The sequence below is a fragment of the Haliotis asinina genome, chromosome 10 (genome assembly GCF_037392515.1).
Source record: "Haliotis asinina isolate JCU_RB_2024 chromosome 10, JCU_Hal_asi_v2, whole genome shotgun sequence".
Lineage (NCBI taxonomy): Eukaryota > Metazoa > Mollusca > Gastropoda > Lepetellida > Haliotidae > Haliotis > Haliotis asinina.
The window spans coordinates 30,034,517-30,052,629 of NC_090289.1; the positions used below are offsets into that span (position 1 = coordinate 30,034,517).

The 18,113-nt window shown below is 39.2% G+C and overlaps 1 protein-coding gene across 1 annotated transcript; it reads left to right on the top strand.

Moving 5' to 3' along the window:
- The first annotated feature begins 8,031 nt into the window (after window positions 1-8,031).
- On the top strand, window positions 8,032-14,522 carry LOC137298606 (uncharacterized). The gene is made up of 7 exons (XM_067830902.1): window positions 8,032-8,250; window positions 9,255-9,423; window positions 9,704-9,850; window positions 10,436-10,726; window positions 11,278-11,535; window positions 12,764-12,889; window positions 13,326-14,522. Exons 1-7 carry the CDS (start codon window positions 8,032-8,034, stop codon window positions 13,709-13,711), a joined length of 1,596 nt encoding a protein of 531 aa, XP_067687003.1. The 3' UTR covers window positions 13,712-14,522.
- The last annotated feature ends 3,591 nt before the right edge of the window (window positions 14,523-18,113 follow it).

Consider the following 18,113-nt stretch of genomic DNA (forward strand, 5'->3'; position numbering starts at 1 on the left):
ACCTTTTTTCATTTCGTCCGATTTTCCAGAAAGTCAATATGCTCGCATAGTTTTCGTTTCGATCCATACAAAGCACGATAATTCAGTTCAACAAGGTCCCATGTCTTCGAAGAAATTCCGAAATATTTGAGTCATGGTTTTATAGACACTCGTTTGAAATGATTATGATATACTGGATATTTCGTGATAGGCATCTGCTGACAATGTCCGTTTGAATAAAAAGGTGTTGTTACTCCTGAAATATTTTGCACTAAGTCACAGATACCCTACTGCAGAGTAGGCCTTCAGATTGTGCTTTCTAAACGTGAAAACATTCTAAAATGTGTGACAAATTTAAGAATATCTACGAGCGAAGGCAACAATATCCACCCACATTTTTTCCCTAATGTAACACGTTTAGCTATTTTGGCAGTAACCGAAATTAGATCGCCGTCAGATTTTGTCTACATTTTGTCACGGCTTTTTCGTCGGTCTCATTTTCAACTTTATGGTCTAACAACTCAATGCCAAAAATATATTCCTTCACGATACCTCAAATGGAAAAAAATCTGGCTACCTTCAAGCACCTAATGTGTACAAAGAAAACAGTAGAATTGAGAAAGCTCTCGATGTTTGTTAATTGTATACTATCACAATCTAAACACTAAATATGTCCCATCTTGTCATTTTCTATGCAATCCGATATTTTCTGCTCATGTACCACCGTCGGGTGGTTGAAAGAGAATAAAGACGTTGAAGATGAAGTTGGTACTAAGTAACCCCTTTTACTCAAAATGCAATCGTCTCTGGTTTACGTTGTCATAACTTGCAGTATGAAATATGTATCAATTAAATAAATCCTTTACTCAATATGTAACCGGATTGTATATATGTTCACTGAAATGCTCATGTTCATTATCAACAAGGCCAATGCACAGGTTCGAGTTACCTTGGTTGAGACACTTAGGGAAGGACAACATCTATTCTACGACGGATTTCGATTCAGATGTACGAAAACAAAAAATGACACAAGATATTGGAGTTGTGTTGTTCCCGGGTGTGCAGCCGGCGTTAAGACCAGGGACGGCGTTCATCATGCTGCCCTCGGCGTACAACATACTCATGAGGCTGTTGAATTTGAGATGGAAGTTGCTGCAAAACTGCTACATAGGTAAGACATTCGTTCATTCATACAAATTACATCTTTCATAGAATTAAACGAGGTAACTGTTGTGAAACCATTAAATTTTATTTATCTTTAATTTATTCAGTGGTATATTAATATTTCCGCATACTGTGTTCATTGATGCATCCATTTTTTCATTTGTTATTTTCACAGGGCAAACACAGAGACGACGCCAATTCCAACTATCTTTGGGGAAGAGACTGCGTCAAATCACGATGTTAGTCCTGATGATATCCTGAGAGAGATTCAGTCGTTACAGTCGATGAAGGCAATCCTCTACAGAGACACAAAGCACTCCCAATATCACCTGCATCAAGACAAGAGATCAACTTGATCGGACAAGTTTGCCGAGATTAAAGGAGGAGAGCAGTTCCTGCACAACCTGGTTGGATGATATTTTAGTCTTCATGACGGAGAGGAACCTGGAACACGTGGCAACGGCGGCCGTCATATTTTGTGATGGTACGTTTTATACATCGCCCAAGCTCTTTCATCAGATATGCACAGTTCATGTCGAAGTTCAAGTTCCCGCTTGTGTATTGCCTGCTTCCGGACAGGAGAGAGGAAACGTACGCGTGGAGGTTCCTGTACATGAAAGGCAAAGCACAGGGGGAAACATTAACCTGAACGCGACCACATTGCAAATGGACTTTGAATTGGCAGCCCACAACGCAATGCGACGTGTCTTTCCGGCAACAGGAATTCGTGGGTGCTTTTTTTCATTACACCAAGAGCATCTGGAGAAGGACTCAGGAAGAAGGTCTGGCGCAAGAATACAAGGAGCAATTGTTCGACGACCTGCTGCTTTGCCTTTGGTGCCCAGACGCCAGATGGAAGATATATGACTGGACACCATAGCTAACAGTCCAGAGGGTCCTAAGGTAAGCATGTATCATGTAATCTACAAGTATTTCTTTTTGTAAATACAATTTTTGTAATGTGTAATTATACGTTTTGTAACTTATAAATGCTGAATTTGTTTTAGGTGGCAGCCTTCACAACTACCTGGGTGGAAGGCACCCTAGTACCCGCCAGCAGTTTGGAACCATTATGAGACGGCACGTCACCGAACAAACAACAATGTCGAGGGTTGGATTCCAAACTAAACAGGCTAGCGAGGAAGTGTCATTCGTACATGTACGAGGTCGTCCAGCTCTTTCGAAGGGAACAATCCAACACAGAAGTCAACATTATCGGCCTAGAGCAGCACAGCCAAGAAGAAGTACAGACAGATGGACAACAGAATTCGAAGATTGAAGGAGGATTTTCGCAACATGTTGGATGTGCTGCAGTATACCGACCCTGTGTCTGATCTGCTGCATTTGGAATGAAGATTGAGGCAATGAAATATTGCAAGTGGATTATACACAGTAAAATTGAGTGAACATATCATTATGGCTCCTTGCTGCTAGGCAGGAGACCTATTCTACTTGTTCGTGTTTTATTGTTATTTATTATTCCGCCGGATTTTGTGCCAGAGCTAGAAAGAGCACCAGTGGACAGAATCGCTTGAAAAAAGTCAGGCAGATGCCCATCGTGGTGTAGATATTCGCGATTAAAATCTAAATAGCAAAGGGGGATAAATCAAAAATGATTAATTTTTTTTCAATTTCAACCTCAAATATCTCCAAAACTACTGATCCTACGAGTTCCAGATTTCTTGAGCAGTTGCACAATCAAAATGTCTAGAATTTCGCCTATCATGGTCGAGTCACTAAAATGCACCGTTTGGCCGCTATTTTGGATTAAAGTTTTCGGTGCTGTTTTGGAAGCAAACTCCCGACTACTTCACTCCCAAAATCTGCTGCACTCAAACTACAAGAGCTACGGCTTTCAAACTTTCCAGACATTGTGCCTATCTTGATATGCCGAGTCGCTAAAATGCACCCTCCGGCCGCTGACAGAGCGTGCTTTCACTAACAGATCAAAACTACATTTGAGAAGTGCCCCAAATGAAAGAAAAGAGTGCGAAACAATGTCAGTGGCAGCTCAAAGCAGCCGACAGCGAGAATCACGCAAAAAGTCTTGAAAGAATGTGCCAGTCATGGTAAGCAATACTGGCTCTCACAAAAGCCACAAGTTTCGGCAGATTAAGGAAATAGGCACTTCTTTATATCAATCACTGAGGGAATGTGTGAAAAGTTACTGGAGATTACCCTCACTAAGCCGCTTACCCGCTACTTCAATCACTCTGTCGAGCTGTTTCATGGAGACAAGTTAGAGGACTACAAACCACCACTCACCATAGTGTGCATGTTTAAACTTAAGGAATGTATGTATAAATATATCTGCGTTTGTGTATGAAGAGCAATTCCGATATTTAACGTGTGAATGGGCTGATATCGCCAACAGTTTAATGAGGGGGGTCCTTCCGAGGCGCAGTTGGTGCAATCAGGGAGCCTATATAGAGAGTTAAGTCTTTGAAGGGCATTTAGAAGTGAAATGCATAAGGATGAAGATTTTATGGATATCAACTTCTTTTTATGAGAACACAACGTTTCGGAGTTAATGCTTACTCCTTCATCACCTGATCCCTGGTGAGATCGCTAATGCACTCGGAAAAGTATGGAAATAAACTACTTACCCCTCATTCTGAAAAAGAGATAATGGTCATGTTTGTAACTGATTTTTGCAATGCAGATCAAGAGTATAACAATGTAATGTTTGGAAAAGAGCTAATAACAGTAACTTTGGAATGCTTTAAAAATCTGCAGATATTAGAAACCGAGCAGATTCATACATCAATCAGTTTTATAAAACAAACAGAAGCAGTTGACACATTTATATGGAAAGGTGTAAGAATCTTGTTTTTAACTCGAAGGTTAGACAGACAGACAGACACTTTATTCAAGTCTCACCTCATTCACATAAAAAAATATATACCACTAAGAATTAAAAAAAACTTGTGATGAGCCATCCCGTAAGGAATTATGAGAGACTGTAAAATTGCACACTAAAAGACAAATAATTGTTTCTATAAACTATACATGGCACAGATAAGACATTTGTGAAAGATAGAAATAAATGATACAAAACTTCATGTATAAAATTGATTTTCTGACATCTAAGATATCATTGCAGGTTTTGGCAACAATTTTAAAAATAAATGGGCTTGACATAATAAAAGCTAACTGACCAGCAGTTGACATTTCGTAAAAAAATAACATTTAAACTATAACAGGAATAGAGCATATATTTGTAGCAGTTTTATATAGGGGCCAGTGTGAAAGTACGTGTACCATATCTTCAATAACCTTACATGCTAAACAGACTCTTTCTTCCAGGGGTGTGTGGTTATAACGGCCTGTTTCCACATGTAACGGGGCGACTCCACACCTGAACATGGAGAGTGTACGTCTGTGACGTCGGGGTATTGCCTCTGTAATGTAGGTCTCCGTGGCGAACTCTGTCTTGAAAGTGCAGTAGTGGCACTTGTGCTTTTTGTGCTCACTTCTTAGCTTTTGTCACGATCCATGCTTCATCATTGTTTTGGACACGTTGGAGAGTGGTCAACTGTTCCTGGGTAATATTTCCAAATGAGCTATTTACATAGTCAAGTCCTACTTCTTCCGGTAATAGCTGTCGCTGCTTGAGTTGTCAAACGGGCTAATATTCCACTGACATGCCAAACTGTATATGAAGGATAAACTGTCGTTACATTTTGTTGCGAAGTGAACAAATGTATATTTGGTCACGGATATTATAAACCAAACTTTCTTAGTAAGACATCTATGTTGAAGCTGACCGCAGCTGTTCCAGATGCAGAAGGGCTAGACGGTGAAGACCTTTAAACACAAACATCAGTTTTGGAAGCCTTATAAGATGGGCGTAATATGCTCATGTCTGCATGTTCCTTTTATCAATTCTGTTCTGTAGCTTCTGAAGTTTGTGCAGGCATGGGTAAGTGATCCGGACAGCAATGAATTACAATAATCAAGCTATAATGTCACAAAAGCATGCACAAGTGTCCTAGTTTCCGCAATGCATACATAACACTTGATTTCAATGATAATTCGCAGGCGGTAGTAAGCAACCGTGCTTCATGTACTGTATACAAAATGGCATCCAATAAAAGGGCTTAGTCACTGAAGCTGATATCATTGACCTAAACCTGGGAGACAAGTCTGCATCATCTAAATATTAGGGAAACGTGTTCCGTTAATAAATTTTCTAGTTTTGTGACTGTTTGAACAAAGATTTCCTTTCTTCTCAGATTCATGATACCTAAGTGATATTTTTTCAATCTAAGTAAAAGGTTTTGAGAACAGCTTCTAGAAACTTCCAGTAGTTTCAGTCGAGGAGCATTCGACTATTAGTGATATCATTCATATTAACTAACCGTTACTACTTTCAACGTCAACATGTGAGTTACAAACAGCTGAGTTGTATTCAACGCAAGGAGCCCTCATCGTTGCTTGCAATTATATTTAACATTATTTTTAAAAAAAAAAATAAAATAATAATAACACGGCTTATCCGAGTTTTGTTTTCTTATGTCTTGTGTTGTTGTATCATTCCCTAATCACCTTCGTAAAAAAACACTCTCAAAAGGGGAATTGTGTTTCATTTTCGCAGCAGAACAAAAATAATTCTTAATATCTGTTAGTAAAACTTTCTAGATATGTGTGGCAGACCCCAAAGTGGTGCCTTTTCTTTTTTAAAGGTTTTTGTGATGTATTATTTTCTTGGTTTCCTTGGAAACGTCATGGGATACGTCATCTTCTGATGACTCTTGTTTTATATATTTTTTATTTTTTTTATTTTATTTAGTTACTTGTTATATATATATATTTTGCTAACCACTCTCGTTTTGAAATGTTATAACCGACGGTCCAACCTCCCGTTTCCGGTCTGGTTCCCGCCTCAATGTGCGCTGCGACAACTAGCTACATGTAAACCAAGTTACGCCTTTCCCTGTTCACATTCATTGAAAAAAATCGTTTATGACGAAAAGCCTTTAACTGACTAACTGACAAATGTTTTGCTCTGACTTTCAGTTTAGAAAAGCATCCCGACAATGGACAAAATATGTGTGGAATGTAACATTTAGTTATTAATATGTAAATTACGTTTTGAGCATCAGTTTCTCACGCATCTGAATCCATTTGGGTTTTACATTCTGACACTATATTTTTTGTATACTTATATAAGTGCACCTATTATCCAAGCAATGAGTCGGTTGCAGCAGAAATACAAGTAATCATATCTTGACATAAAATATTTACCCCTTATAAAATATGTCCATCAGTCAGTGTTTTGTGAGTCATTTTATATACATTGTATGTGAATTTATTAATTCATTTCTTACTGAACTTTAACACCGCTTGAAGATCTTAAAACAAATAGTCATTCACCGTGATTTGTCCCAAGAGAATATGTATGATAGAATAACATGTTATATGTGCTTCCTGTTGAGGTAGCATTATGTTGACGAAATATTTGCCATGACAGACCATATACCATATCCGAATATGCGCCACTTGAAAATGTACTTATCCTAGTAGTAGTATTGCTTCTTCTGTGTCTCAAATGTTATAGTGCGTAAATGAATAGTATGATATCATTTCCTTTTATTGAATATTAAGAAAATCAGAACATTTTAATGTATACCCTTAATTCAGGACAATTACAATGCAGTCATTGTAGAAATTTGCAATATTTTTATGCACCATTTATCCATAAAGTGATTTTATATTTATACATCACAAACTGTTACAGGCATAGAAAGAGTAGATTTCAGCAGGGATGTATTTGTCTCCCTGATTTCAGTCATGCCTATGTTTATCGTATTTGAACGTTGGCTACATCTAAGTGATGATTGACACAATTCATTCGTTACTGTTATTTTACAATTACTTGACCATTGTTTCTCACTTCTCCCCGTACCCGTTAAATAATTGCGTTTTCCAAATCCCAATCCTTTCATGCACGACCCGACGACATTCACACAAGAATTTCACATATCGCTCACTGCATCAGTTCCCCGCCCTAGTGAATTACATGAATGGAGCCTAACCGGCTGTAGTACGAAAGCGACTTGAGAAAATACACAATGGAAATACACTGCACGTTTAAATGTGTGATATCCAGACATCTAGTGTCATACTTAAATTACCGATTGCAAAACGTCAACAAAACGGAAAAAACATGATCTGAAAACGATCAGGTGATTCTACCGCCTCGTTTCGAAATGCCATTTTGCGATTCATCTCGGAATAAATATTTCAGAACATATCACTTGATATATCATCATAAAAGGGTAAAGATATACTGTTCATGCACCAGCGTTAACATTACCGGTGAAGATGAAGACTGCATTGGTTAACTGTCTCTAAGCGTAATAGCAATACGTACAGCTCACATTGCGCATACGACATGCGTTGTCAGTTCAAGGTTGGACCGTCCGGATCAGGGCACCTAGCGGATAAGTGAATAAAATAAATTCAAAAAGATCGCCCATTCTGCACACCCGTTGGTGAAATTGTGGTCACATGAGGCGTTTTCACAAAGGACAGCACTGCATGCACCTCGTCGTTCACCACGGTTGAAATGAGAGGATGCGTCAGATTATTCTATATACTACCTTGTACTACCCATTGTCATTATAACTGAAATGTGGAGTTTCTTTTCATCTTCAATATATATGTCGAAATAGGTTTTCATTAAAAGTAATGGTAGATCATCATTCCTGACCACACAGCATAATTTTTGCTTAATGGATTGGGTATCTCAAAAACTACACCACTCATACGGCCTCTCTGATCCATTACTTGGTCAATTAGACGATGCAAAGTAAGGGAATCGTCGCACTAACACACGTTTTTTTCAATTAATTTTGAAAGACTCTACAAGAAAACAAGCCCACTATGAAAACACCCAACGTCGAAATCGTGTCTAATACTCATGCCCGAACTGACTACAACACTGCAGCGCCGGTGGAATACCACTACATTGACAACGTCCAAGATTCCGTCTATCAACAGGCGACGGAGGAAAACCAACCGGAATCCGAAAATGATTATGAATTCATTGCTGAAACCAATCCTGGTTATGACTACATTGAACCAATAAACGACCCTCGTACGGTAAGATTTGAAGTGTTGTTTCTAGGTCAATACGTCTCAACATTACTCTTTATGCACAACAATATTATGAATACCAAAACAATAAAATCCTTAAATTTTATAAAAAAAGCATATTGTATTTATGAGAAACGGACGGGGTATTTGGATACAACTTGGAGCACTCACTCTGTAGTATTAACATAAATATTGTTTCCCTTTCTTTATACAAGACGGACAGATAGAATCGGGAACAGTAGAACAACAATTGGAAAAGTTAAAATAATCTTTTTGAATGACAAATATATGTTTGAACAATTTTAAATACATATATGTTATAATTTATTCCAACAGTCTGATCTGCATTGCTATAATAGTTACTCAAAATTTATGTTCACAACATTGTGCAAATTAGACATCATGACAGTTCTATATCCAGTATAGGTCTGTCCAGTATATAATTGACACTCACAGAAGTAATAAGAATTTCCACGGACATTTCCACAAGGGCTGGGTTATCATGTATATCAACACGGAATAGATCAGTGGACTACACTTGTAACGTAGTTTTGTAAGGATCATATTTACATGCCCCGATTCAAAATCAAACTATTGAGGAACAGATTCATGTTTTATAACAATATTGGTTTAGAAACTTCTACGTAATGAACATCACATTGCATTAAATCAACGACCACTCGAGACCAGTAGTCACAATCGCCATTTTGGTTACAGTGCTAACGTGTTCTCTATGAACTGCGAAGAATTATCGTAAAGGGTGTTTCATTCGGAAGTTCCCCCTTTCTTAGCCTAAGTTAACATAACTCCCTATTAATATGTTATGCATAGCTCGTAAAACGTGTTTTATTCGGAAATTCACTTTTCTGAACCAAAATTAATATACTAATACTCATACGTTAAAAAGGAGCCTAATTTTCATGATACCAATATAACTTATAAAACTGAAATGCAACTGAATCATAACGTCCTGGTGATATAAAAATTTAAACTGTTTTTCCTGGTTTCAGTTTTCGAGAACGGGTATTGTTTTTCTCGTACCCATATTTGCTGGTGTGGTAGTGAACGCCATGGCTGGCTTCTTCTTTGAGGCCTTTCAACTGCAGATCGGTGAAGTTGGACAGATGGTCTTTAGCAGGGTAACTTCTACCATATTCATGGTAGTTAACGCAGCGGCAGGTATGATGTGTTGGAGACACGTGATTATAGTTTGTGTTTCTTTATAATAACTATTGTTCATCATCAGATCGGCGAGCGAATAAAACATAGGATAGACAAGTCACCGCTTTAACACTGATCCACCAACGCTTAAAGCATCATGGCCACAAACGTCATAAATTTTCGGTCTGTTGTGTCAGTAATTGTCAAGGAAACATGTATCCACACAGAAACTAAATATTGTCATATTTTGCATTCACTTACGAGGAGGAACATGTTTCTCATATGTTGTTAATTTCAGCTGCCTCTTCTGCTCCGCTTATGATCAGATACGGCTTCCGCAAGGTCGCTTTTTTCGGAAGTGTTTTACTCATCTTTTCCTGTATCTCGTCGTCATTGGCAACCATAGATGACCTTAAGACTTTCATCACACTCAGCGTCATGAAAGGTCTGTTTCGAATCGATATTCGAGTGAAACCTAGGAGGTATAGTGTTAGTTTCTAGACAAGATCCTCGTGTAACGAATACATAATGTAATGAGTCATGGGCATATTGAGAGGCATATTGAAGGTCTACTGAAAGCTGATGAATATGAGTGTTGTGAAAGGAAATTTGGAAATGATGACGCAGCTAAGTGTGCATTTGTGCAGTGTATTTAAAAAGGACAGTTACATGACTCACTCTTTTGGCTAAGCCTAGCTAATTTGGTTGACACGTTATCGTATCACAACTGAATAGAACGGTGTTCATGCTGATGATCACTTGGTTGTATGGTTCAGACTCGATTATTTATGGACCATCGCCATACAGCAGGAATATTGCTGAGTATGGCGTTAAACAAGAAACCAAGCAACCAACTTCTTCATTATGCAACTTCTGAATGAGACTACAAGGTGTACTCAACATGCATCCATTTATTTCCATTCCCACTAGCCTCCTCCAACAAATCAATTCTTAAGAGTTACATATTGATATGAAGCCTCTGTATACCCAGGGCTCGACCTTGATAAACGCCTTTCGATTTCCTTGCTAGGTTTTTCTGTTGGTCTTCTTCGATCTACTGGAGTGGTAGCTACAGTAGACCACCTCAAGACTCGCCCAGCTGTCGCAGTTATCATCAGCTACAATAGCTTCATCATTGGAGCAGCTAGTTCCCTACTCGCCCGCATTCGCTCCGGAATAGGGCTTGAGACACCTGCTTTATTGGGACTTGTGGCGGCATTGTTTCTACAAAAGAACTCACAGACCCATCAAAATGTGACCATGCTCTTCAAACACCCACCGTTTTATGCCCTCGTATTGCTAGCAGCTGTCTGTTCTATGGGTAGGTATTTTAGATGTTGTTACTTGAAGATAATGCAGAGCATGAATCAAAGTTCTGTGATGATCCAGCAGTCATGGGAACCTTCACTCGATATGAAGGTTTATGCCCCGTATCTGTTAATGGTCTGATCTTGACATTGGAAAACAACTATGACTGATACAAGAAAAATGTTTTTGTATTCTTTTTAAAGGTGATGTTTGGTATCACTTTTCAACCTTTTGAAAACATTGTATGCCGTCAGTCTTACAAACAGGTCAGGGCCGGTGGTGTAGCCTAGTGGGTAAAGTGTTCTCCCATCACCCCAAACTTCTGATTCCCACATGGGTTAAATGTGTGAAGCTCATATCTGGTATCCCCCGCCCTGATAACGCTGATAATCCTAAAAGGAAGGGGAGATACTTACTCACTCACAACAAACTGGTCAGAAGCAATCCATTCGAATGTCATATTCGCCAATACATGTGTTGGTCTTGTTGTCACAGTTGTGTGCTAAATGTATGTGGTTTTCCATGTCAAATTATAAGCCTCATAGATGTAATAATGTCTGACAGGGTTTGCAAGCAATCCAGTCTTCGCCATGGCGTCTAAAACGTGGACGATTATTATGGTGATTGCTGTCTGCATCATCCCTATCATCGTGCTGGTTGTTCTGTTGGTCATCCGAAACAAAATCAGATTCCTGACAGAATGGCTGAAAAGGTCAGCCCTTTTATCCATGGGACTATCGGTCGTAGGTGCTGGTGTCGTTGTCACTGCCCACAAGGTGATCCCTCCTGATTTGGGGGTTTTCAGTACTGGATTTGCCTTTCGTGAGTAAATTAAATCTACTTTACTCACTCCACTGCACATCCATAGAAAATCTGGAGATTGACTATTTGATCACATTGGAGTGGGAGGGTAGTTGCAATATATATTATGACTCAGACTGTTGAAAACCAGTAACGTTCTCTGACGCATTTAGTGTCAATGTTTTGAATAAAACATGAAAATAATTGTATAATATTAAAATGGTGAACGCGGCCGTACTTGGTTGGAAAAAGCTGGATTTCAAGTTTTATCAACACTATGCCCTCGCTAGCAGCATTCAACAGCTTCTAATACACTTCTAATAAAGACTGGGGTCCAATTCACACAGCCTTCGCAGTGCTACGGCATTCGCAAGCCTGTGGTAGCTATTGGTTACGGCATGTCGTAAATTTACGAACGCTTTGTGGGTCGGAACCCACATCATTTCTTCGTTTGCATCCACATTGAGCAGATGCTTCTACTCAACGCTTTGTACGGGACCGTATGGTGGCCTGGTGGTTAAAGCGTTAGCTCGTCACACCGAAGACCCAGATACCCCACATGGGTACTATGTGTCAAACCCTTTTCTGGTGTCCTCCGCCGTGATATTGCTGGAAAATTGTTAAAAGCGGCGTAAAACCACTCACTCACTCAACGCTTTGTACACCCTAACTTCTCATTCTCAATGAACACATGTTAAACTTTGATCGACGCTCATAGTGCCAATCATTGGATTGTCTGGCCCAGACATTATTTTCAGCAGGAAAATTGCTGAGTGTGGCGTTAAACACCAAACACACACACATTCGCAATGAAGGTTTATATAGATCTGTGCTGGGAATGTTATGAGGTTGTCTGTTTTGTCCGATAGAGACAACTGAATGCTTACAGGTTGTTCAGCTTCACCTGAGTTACTCCACATGTGCATGACCCGGGAGGTCAACCGGCACTGGTCGAGTTAACTTCGTTAAATAGGGGAGCTCGCTGTCGAAAAGCCCGAACAGGAAACATTAAACCATCTGCGACTAACTGTTTAAAGAAAGTTAGCACTTTACTGACGATTTCTCGACACTGATATGTCAAACGCCGACCTTGTCTCGGTTGTTTAGGACATGTTGATAATCCCCTGACAAAGTCACGCCCCTTCACAATAATAGACCAAATCCGTTGTGACACGACCACGCAATGCATTAGTATTCACTTGATCAGGTCAAGCTGAACAACCTGTAAATACTTCAATTTTTGTTCCAGTGCTCTCCCATCTGATGTTGCCAGTAGCTCTGGTCAGCACTACTGAAAGAAGTAGCCTGGTGTTGGCCCTCCCTCTCTTGTGCTGTTGCCAGTTAACGGGAGGAATTATTGGTGCTAAGATTGCGGGTGAATAGGGTCCGGTGTTTCTGTAGATTGAGTGAAGTTTTGTTTGTGCTGTTGCATAACGCCGCACTCAGCAATATTCCAGCTATATGGCTGCAATCTGTAAAGATCAACCATACAATCATGTGGCTGAAGAGGAGGATATATCAATTCTAGAAAACATATAACATGATCTATTTAACATGTTGTCTTTTTGTACGCGTTTGTTTCATTAAGTTTCTTATTATCTTTAGTAAGTTATTATCACAGATTACAATTTCATGGTGATACACATAATAATCAGTAATCCAAGCTTTTCGGTATTTAGTTTCAAGTACGCAATTAATACATTCCGTTGTTGATAATTATCGATTATAGATACTTATCTATGGAGATATCATTATAGTAACTGTCTCATAATGATTTATGCTTACAACAGCATCTGTCATTGTGATTTTAGACAAAATCCTGAGGGAAACATCGTCAGTAAGTGGTGCCATGTATTTCGGTGGAGTGTCCCAGATCGTTGCCGGAGTTGGAGCCATCATTGCATGGGTGTTGTTGGTAAGACGCGGGTCCCGTCCTAGCCATGTGCCTGCAGAAGACATCATCCGTCGGGAGGGAGATCACCCTGGTGATGGTGAGAGAGAGGATCATTTCGAGGTCCATGTCGAAGACCATGTCCAGGACCATGTCGAGGTCCATGTCGAAGACCACGTCCAGGACCATGTCCAGGACCATGTCGAGGGTCAAGTCGAGGACCATCTCCAGGACCATGTTGAGAGTCAAGTCGAGGACCATGTCGACAACCACGTCGTGGTCGAGGCTGAGGACTCTTGCAACTGATAGGTCTGTACACAACCAAGCTGGTGCGACAGACTTAGGATGGTACACGGCAGAACGCTGGAAATAGCTTTCCTGTATCCAAGGAGGATTTCTTTCTTTCTCATTGTCTCTCACTTTTTGTCTGCACAATTGTTCCATGATTTTTTCTGATTTTTTTCAAAGGGTCAGTGAGCACCTACTGGTGGAGACTAGACTCCTTCTAAATCTGTTATTACTACAAACTGGTCAGAGGTAATAAACATTCAACGTAAGGCAAAATTGTGAAAAATAGCAATGCTGCCTCTTATTTTAGAATATGTCTTTTTATACAAGTTATTATGGGGCAGCTTTGAACTTTCTGGCAGTGATAGAAGTGATAAACATGTCTGCCGAAAACTTTCTGAAGTAAGTTGAAATTGTAAACAGAGGAAGTATCTCGAAGTTTTTGTATTGTGTTCATAAAAAGTATTTCAGTGGACTAGTGTGTTATCAAAATCGATGTTATCCTCATTTTCAGTTTCTAATAGTGTCAGCGAGCCTAACCACTTGATCCCGTTAGTCGACTCTTACGTAAAGCATAGTTTACTGAAGATCAATTTTAACTCTGATCTTCACTAGTTTTACCCATTTCATAAACACCCAGTGTCGTCACAAACTTTTAGAGATCCAAGCAAATTATGTTTCACAAAATGGAATCTTTTTTCTGAGGATAATCAAGAAGGGTTATTCTTTTGCATTGAGTTTTAACATTTGTTGGATTTTATACTCGCTGTTCCTGAACAGCATTTTGTACTGGATAAATCACCTTCAATAATAAATAGATTGATTCCTCTGTGTGTTTGGGCTTGAAAATAGATATGTCCAGGAAATCGGTTACGTGTTGAAAACGTTATTGCCAATAGCAAAGAACATAGCTTTAACATTGGTTAATTCAGTAAATACCGTGTTATGCTATATACCTATATGCGTAAGATTTTAAAATAGGTCATTAAATGTTTTGGATGAAATATCGAAAACAATAGTACAAGGGAGATAACTGGATGGTTTTACTTTATACATACAAATCAGATTATGTGGTAATGACTGAATGCAATATCCGTCATTTGCCACAATGGTTATAGTACCTGTGATCACCTGGGTTAGAACTGGTCTTCAGCTACCCATGTTTGTCATATGAGGCGACAAACGGTATCGGGGTGTCAGGCAAGCTGACGTGACTGTCGTATCGTGTCGTTGTCGTATCCCAATTGAGAAGATCAAGTCTACAGATGCCAGTCACTGGATTGTCTGGTCCAGACTCGATTATGTACCAACCGTCGTCACATAGCTGGGGTATTGCTAGGTGAAGCGTTTAAAAAGAAAGAAACAAAACAATGGAATACAGCGGCGCTGCCAAGTCATTTGGTCAAGCGAACCTCTAATCTGTGTAGAGAATCAGAAAAGAATGGCAACTACAAATCGATATCTCTTTATACATTTACAAAACTATTACACTTCGCAAGGAGGTTGAGGAAAATAAATGAGAAGAAGATGATGGCTGCGAACGCTTTGCTGAAATAAATCCTACAGATGATTACTTAGAATCAGGTCACTGCCTCATATTTCTGAAATTAACTCGGGGATAGTTTACATTCAATCAATTCACAGCCTCGTATTGCTGAAATTACCTCGGGAATAATTTACATTCGATCAATTCACTGCCTGATATTGCTGAAATTAAGTCTCAGATAGTTTATATTCAGTCAATTCACAGCCTCATATTGCTGAAATTAACTCTGGGATAATTTACATTCGATCAATTCACTGCCTCATGTTGCTGAAATGAACTCTGGGATAGTTTACATTCAGTCTGTTTCACAGCCTCATATTGCTGAAATTAACCCTGGGATAGTTTACATTTAATCAGTTCACAGCCCCGTATTGCTGAAATTAACCATGGGATAGTTTACATTCAATTAATTCACAGCTTCGTATTGCTGAAATTAATCCTGCGGATGGTTATATGCCGTTACCAGACAGGATATTTAAAAGAATTGTGTCCCATTTTAGCAGCAATAATTTCGGGTTTACCTCCCACATGAGTGATTGAGGGGGTTTACACCCCTTTTACCAATATTCCAGCAAGATCACGGCTTGGGACACCAGGCCATACCATACTGATGTATACATTGTACCCATACGGAGAATCGAACCCGGGTGTCTCCGGCTTGACGCTTGAAGAGGGAGGGAGAAAGAAAGAAAGAAAGAAAGAAAGAAAGAGAGAGAGAGAGATTTAACCAATATCATTTTTCCATGACGTTGACTCATTCATCTATGTCATCAAATCTCTTCTAAGTAATAAGTATTACATCATTAACATCAACACAGAAATAACAACGGGAATAATTCTTCTCACGGTTCTTCTATTATTATGTTTAAAAATGTGTTGAAAAATCCTTTTTTTAAATAATAACAGCAATGTATGCACAGGAGCGAGTGTCATTTGATAGCAAACCACACACACACACACACACACACACACACACACACACACACACACACACATGATGCTTGTTCAATGAGTAAGCAGAAAAACAAACTGAAAAAAACCCACTTCAAAAGCAATACATATATTTGCTTTATCTAGTATTTGCCTGATGCAGCAAGGCATGCTCACATAGTCCTGTGAGATATAATGCGAGATTGTCTCCCCTGATTATATCAAAACAGCTTTCAGAACCAAGGTCAGAATATACAAGTCATGAATATTCCGGAATATGCCTAAACATTTCCAGATCAGTCTTGTTTTCCAGTCGGAATGTCATCTGTTCAATGTTAAAGGATACCGATACACGTGATATTTCCACACATAGTAACCTAATTATTTGATCATTTCATCATTTCATCAATATTTGTATGAAAAAATTACAGTGCTGTGGGAGTACAGCAGAATTTGTCATTTGAATCTTCGTCAGCTCCATCCGATACGTCACTGGAGCTACAAAATTAATCCTTTAGTGTATCCCAAGGCTATACCGTTACTGACAGCTATTGGTGTGTTGTGTTCCACGTTTACGTCATACTATAAGAGAGTGAGTGAGTTTAGTTTTACGACGCACTCAGCAATATTCCAGCAGTATTGCAATGGTCTGTAAATAATCAAGCCTGGACCAGACAATACAGTGATCAACAACATGAGCATCGATCTACGCAATTGGGAACCGATGACGTGTCAACCAAGTTAGCGAGTCTGACCACCTTATCCCATTAGTCGCCCCTTACGACAAGCATAGTAGTCATGAGAAGCATGGGTTACGGAAGATCAGTTCTACCTCGGACCTTCGCGGGTCCATACTGCGAGACAGCATTTGAGGAGTTCCCATTTCATAAACACCCAGTGTCGTCACAAACTTTTAGAGATCCAAGCAAATTATGTTTCACAAAATGGAATCTTTTTTCTGAGGATAATCAAGAAGGGTTATTCTTTTGCATTGAGTTTTAACATTTGTTGGATTTTATACTCGCTGTTCCTGAACAGCATTTTGTACTGGATAAATCACCTTCAATAATAAATAGATTGATTCCTCTGTGTGTTTGGGCTTGAAAATAGATATGTCCAGGAAATCGGTTACGTGTTGAAAACGTTATTGCCAATAGCAAAGAACATAGCTTTAACATTGGTTAATTCAGTAAATACCGTGTTATGCTATATACCTATATGCGTAAGATTTTAAAATAGGTCATTAAATGTTTTGGATGAAATATCGAAAACAATAGTACAAGGGAGATAACTGGATGGTTTTACTTTATACATACAAATCAGATTATGTGGTAATGACTGAATGCAATATCCGTCATTTGCCACAATGGTTATAGTACCTGTGATCACCTGGGTTAGAACTGGTCTTCAGCGACCCATGTTTGTCATATGAGGCGACAAACGGTATCGGGGTGTCAGGCAAGCTGACGTGACTGTCGTATCGTGTCGTTGTCGTATCCCAATTGAGAAGATCAAGTCTACAGATGCCAGTCACTGGATTGTCTGGTCCAGACTCGATTATGTACCAACCGTCGTCACATAGCTGGGGTATTGCTAGGTGAAGCGTTTAAAAAGAAAGAAACAAAACAATGGAATACAGCGGCGCTGCCAAGTCATTTGGTCAAGCGAACCTCTAATCTGTGTAGAGAATCAGAAAAGAATGGCAACTACAAATCGATATCTCTTTATACATTTACAAAACTATTACACTTCGCAAGGAGGTTGAGGAAAATAAATGAGAAGAAGATGATGGCTGCGAACGCTTTGCTGAAATAAATCCTACAGATGATTACTTAGAATCAGGTCACTGCCTCATATTTCTGAAATTAACTCGGGGATAGTTTACATTCAATCAATTCACAGCCTCGTATTGCTGAAATTACCTCGGGAATAATTTACATTCGA

What these genes read in the sequence shown, in the direction of transcription:
- LOC137298606 (XM_067830902.1), top strand. Translation starts at nt 8,032, where the DNA reads ATGAAAACACCCAACGTCGAAATCGTGTCTAATACTCATGCCCGAACT. An exon ending in CACACTCAGCGTCATGAAAG is followed by an intron (nt 9,851 to 10,435) that starts GTCTGTTTCGAA and finishes TTTCCTTGCTAG; the next exon opens with GTTTTTCTGTTGGTCTTCTT. An exon ending in CAGTACTGGATTTGCCTTTC is followed by an intron (nt 11,536 to 12,763) that starts GTGAGTAAATTA and finishes TTTTTGTTCCAG; the next exon opens with TGCTCTCCCATCTGATGTTG.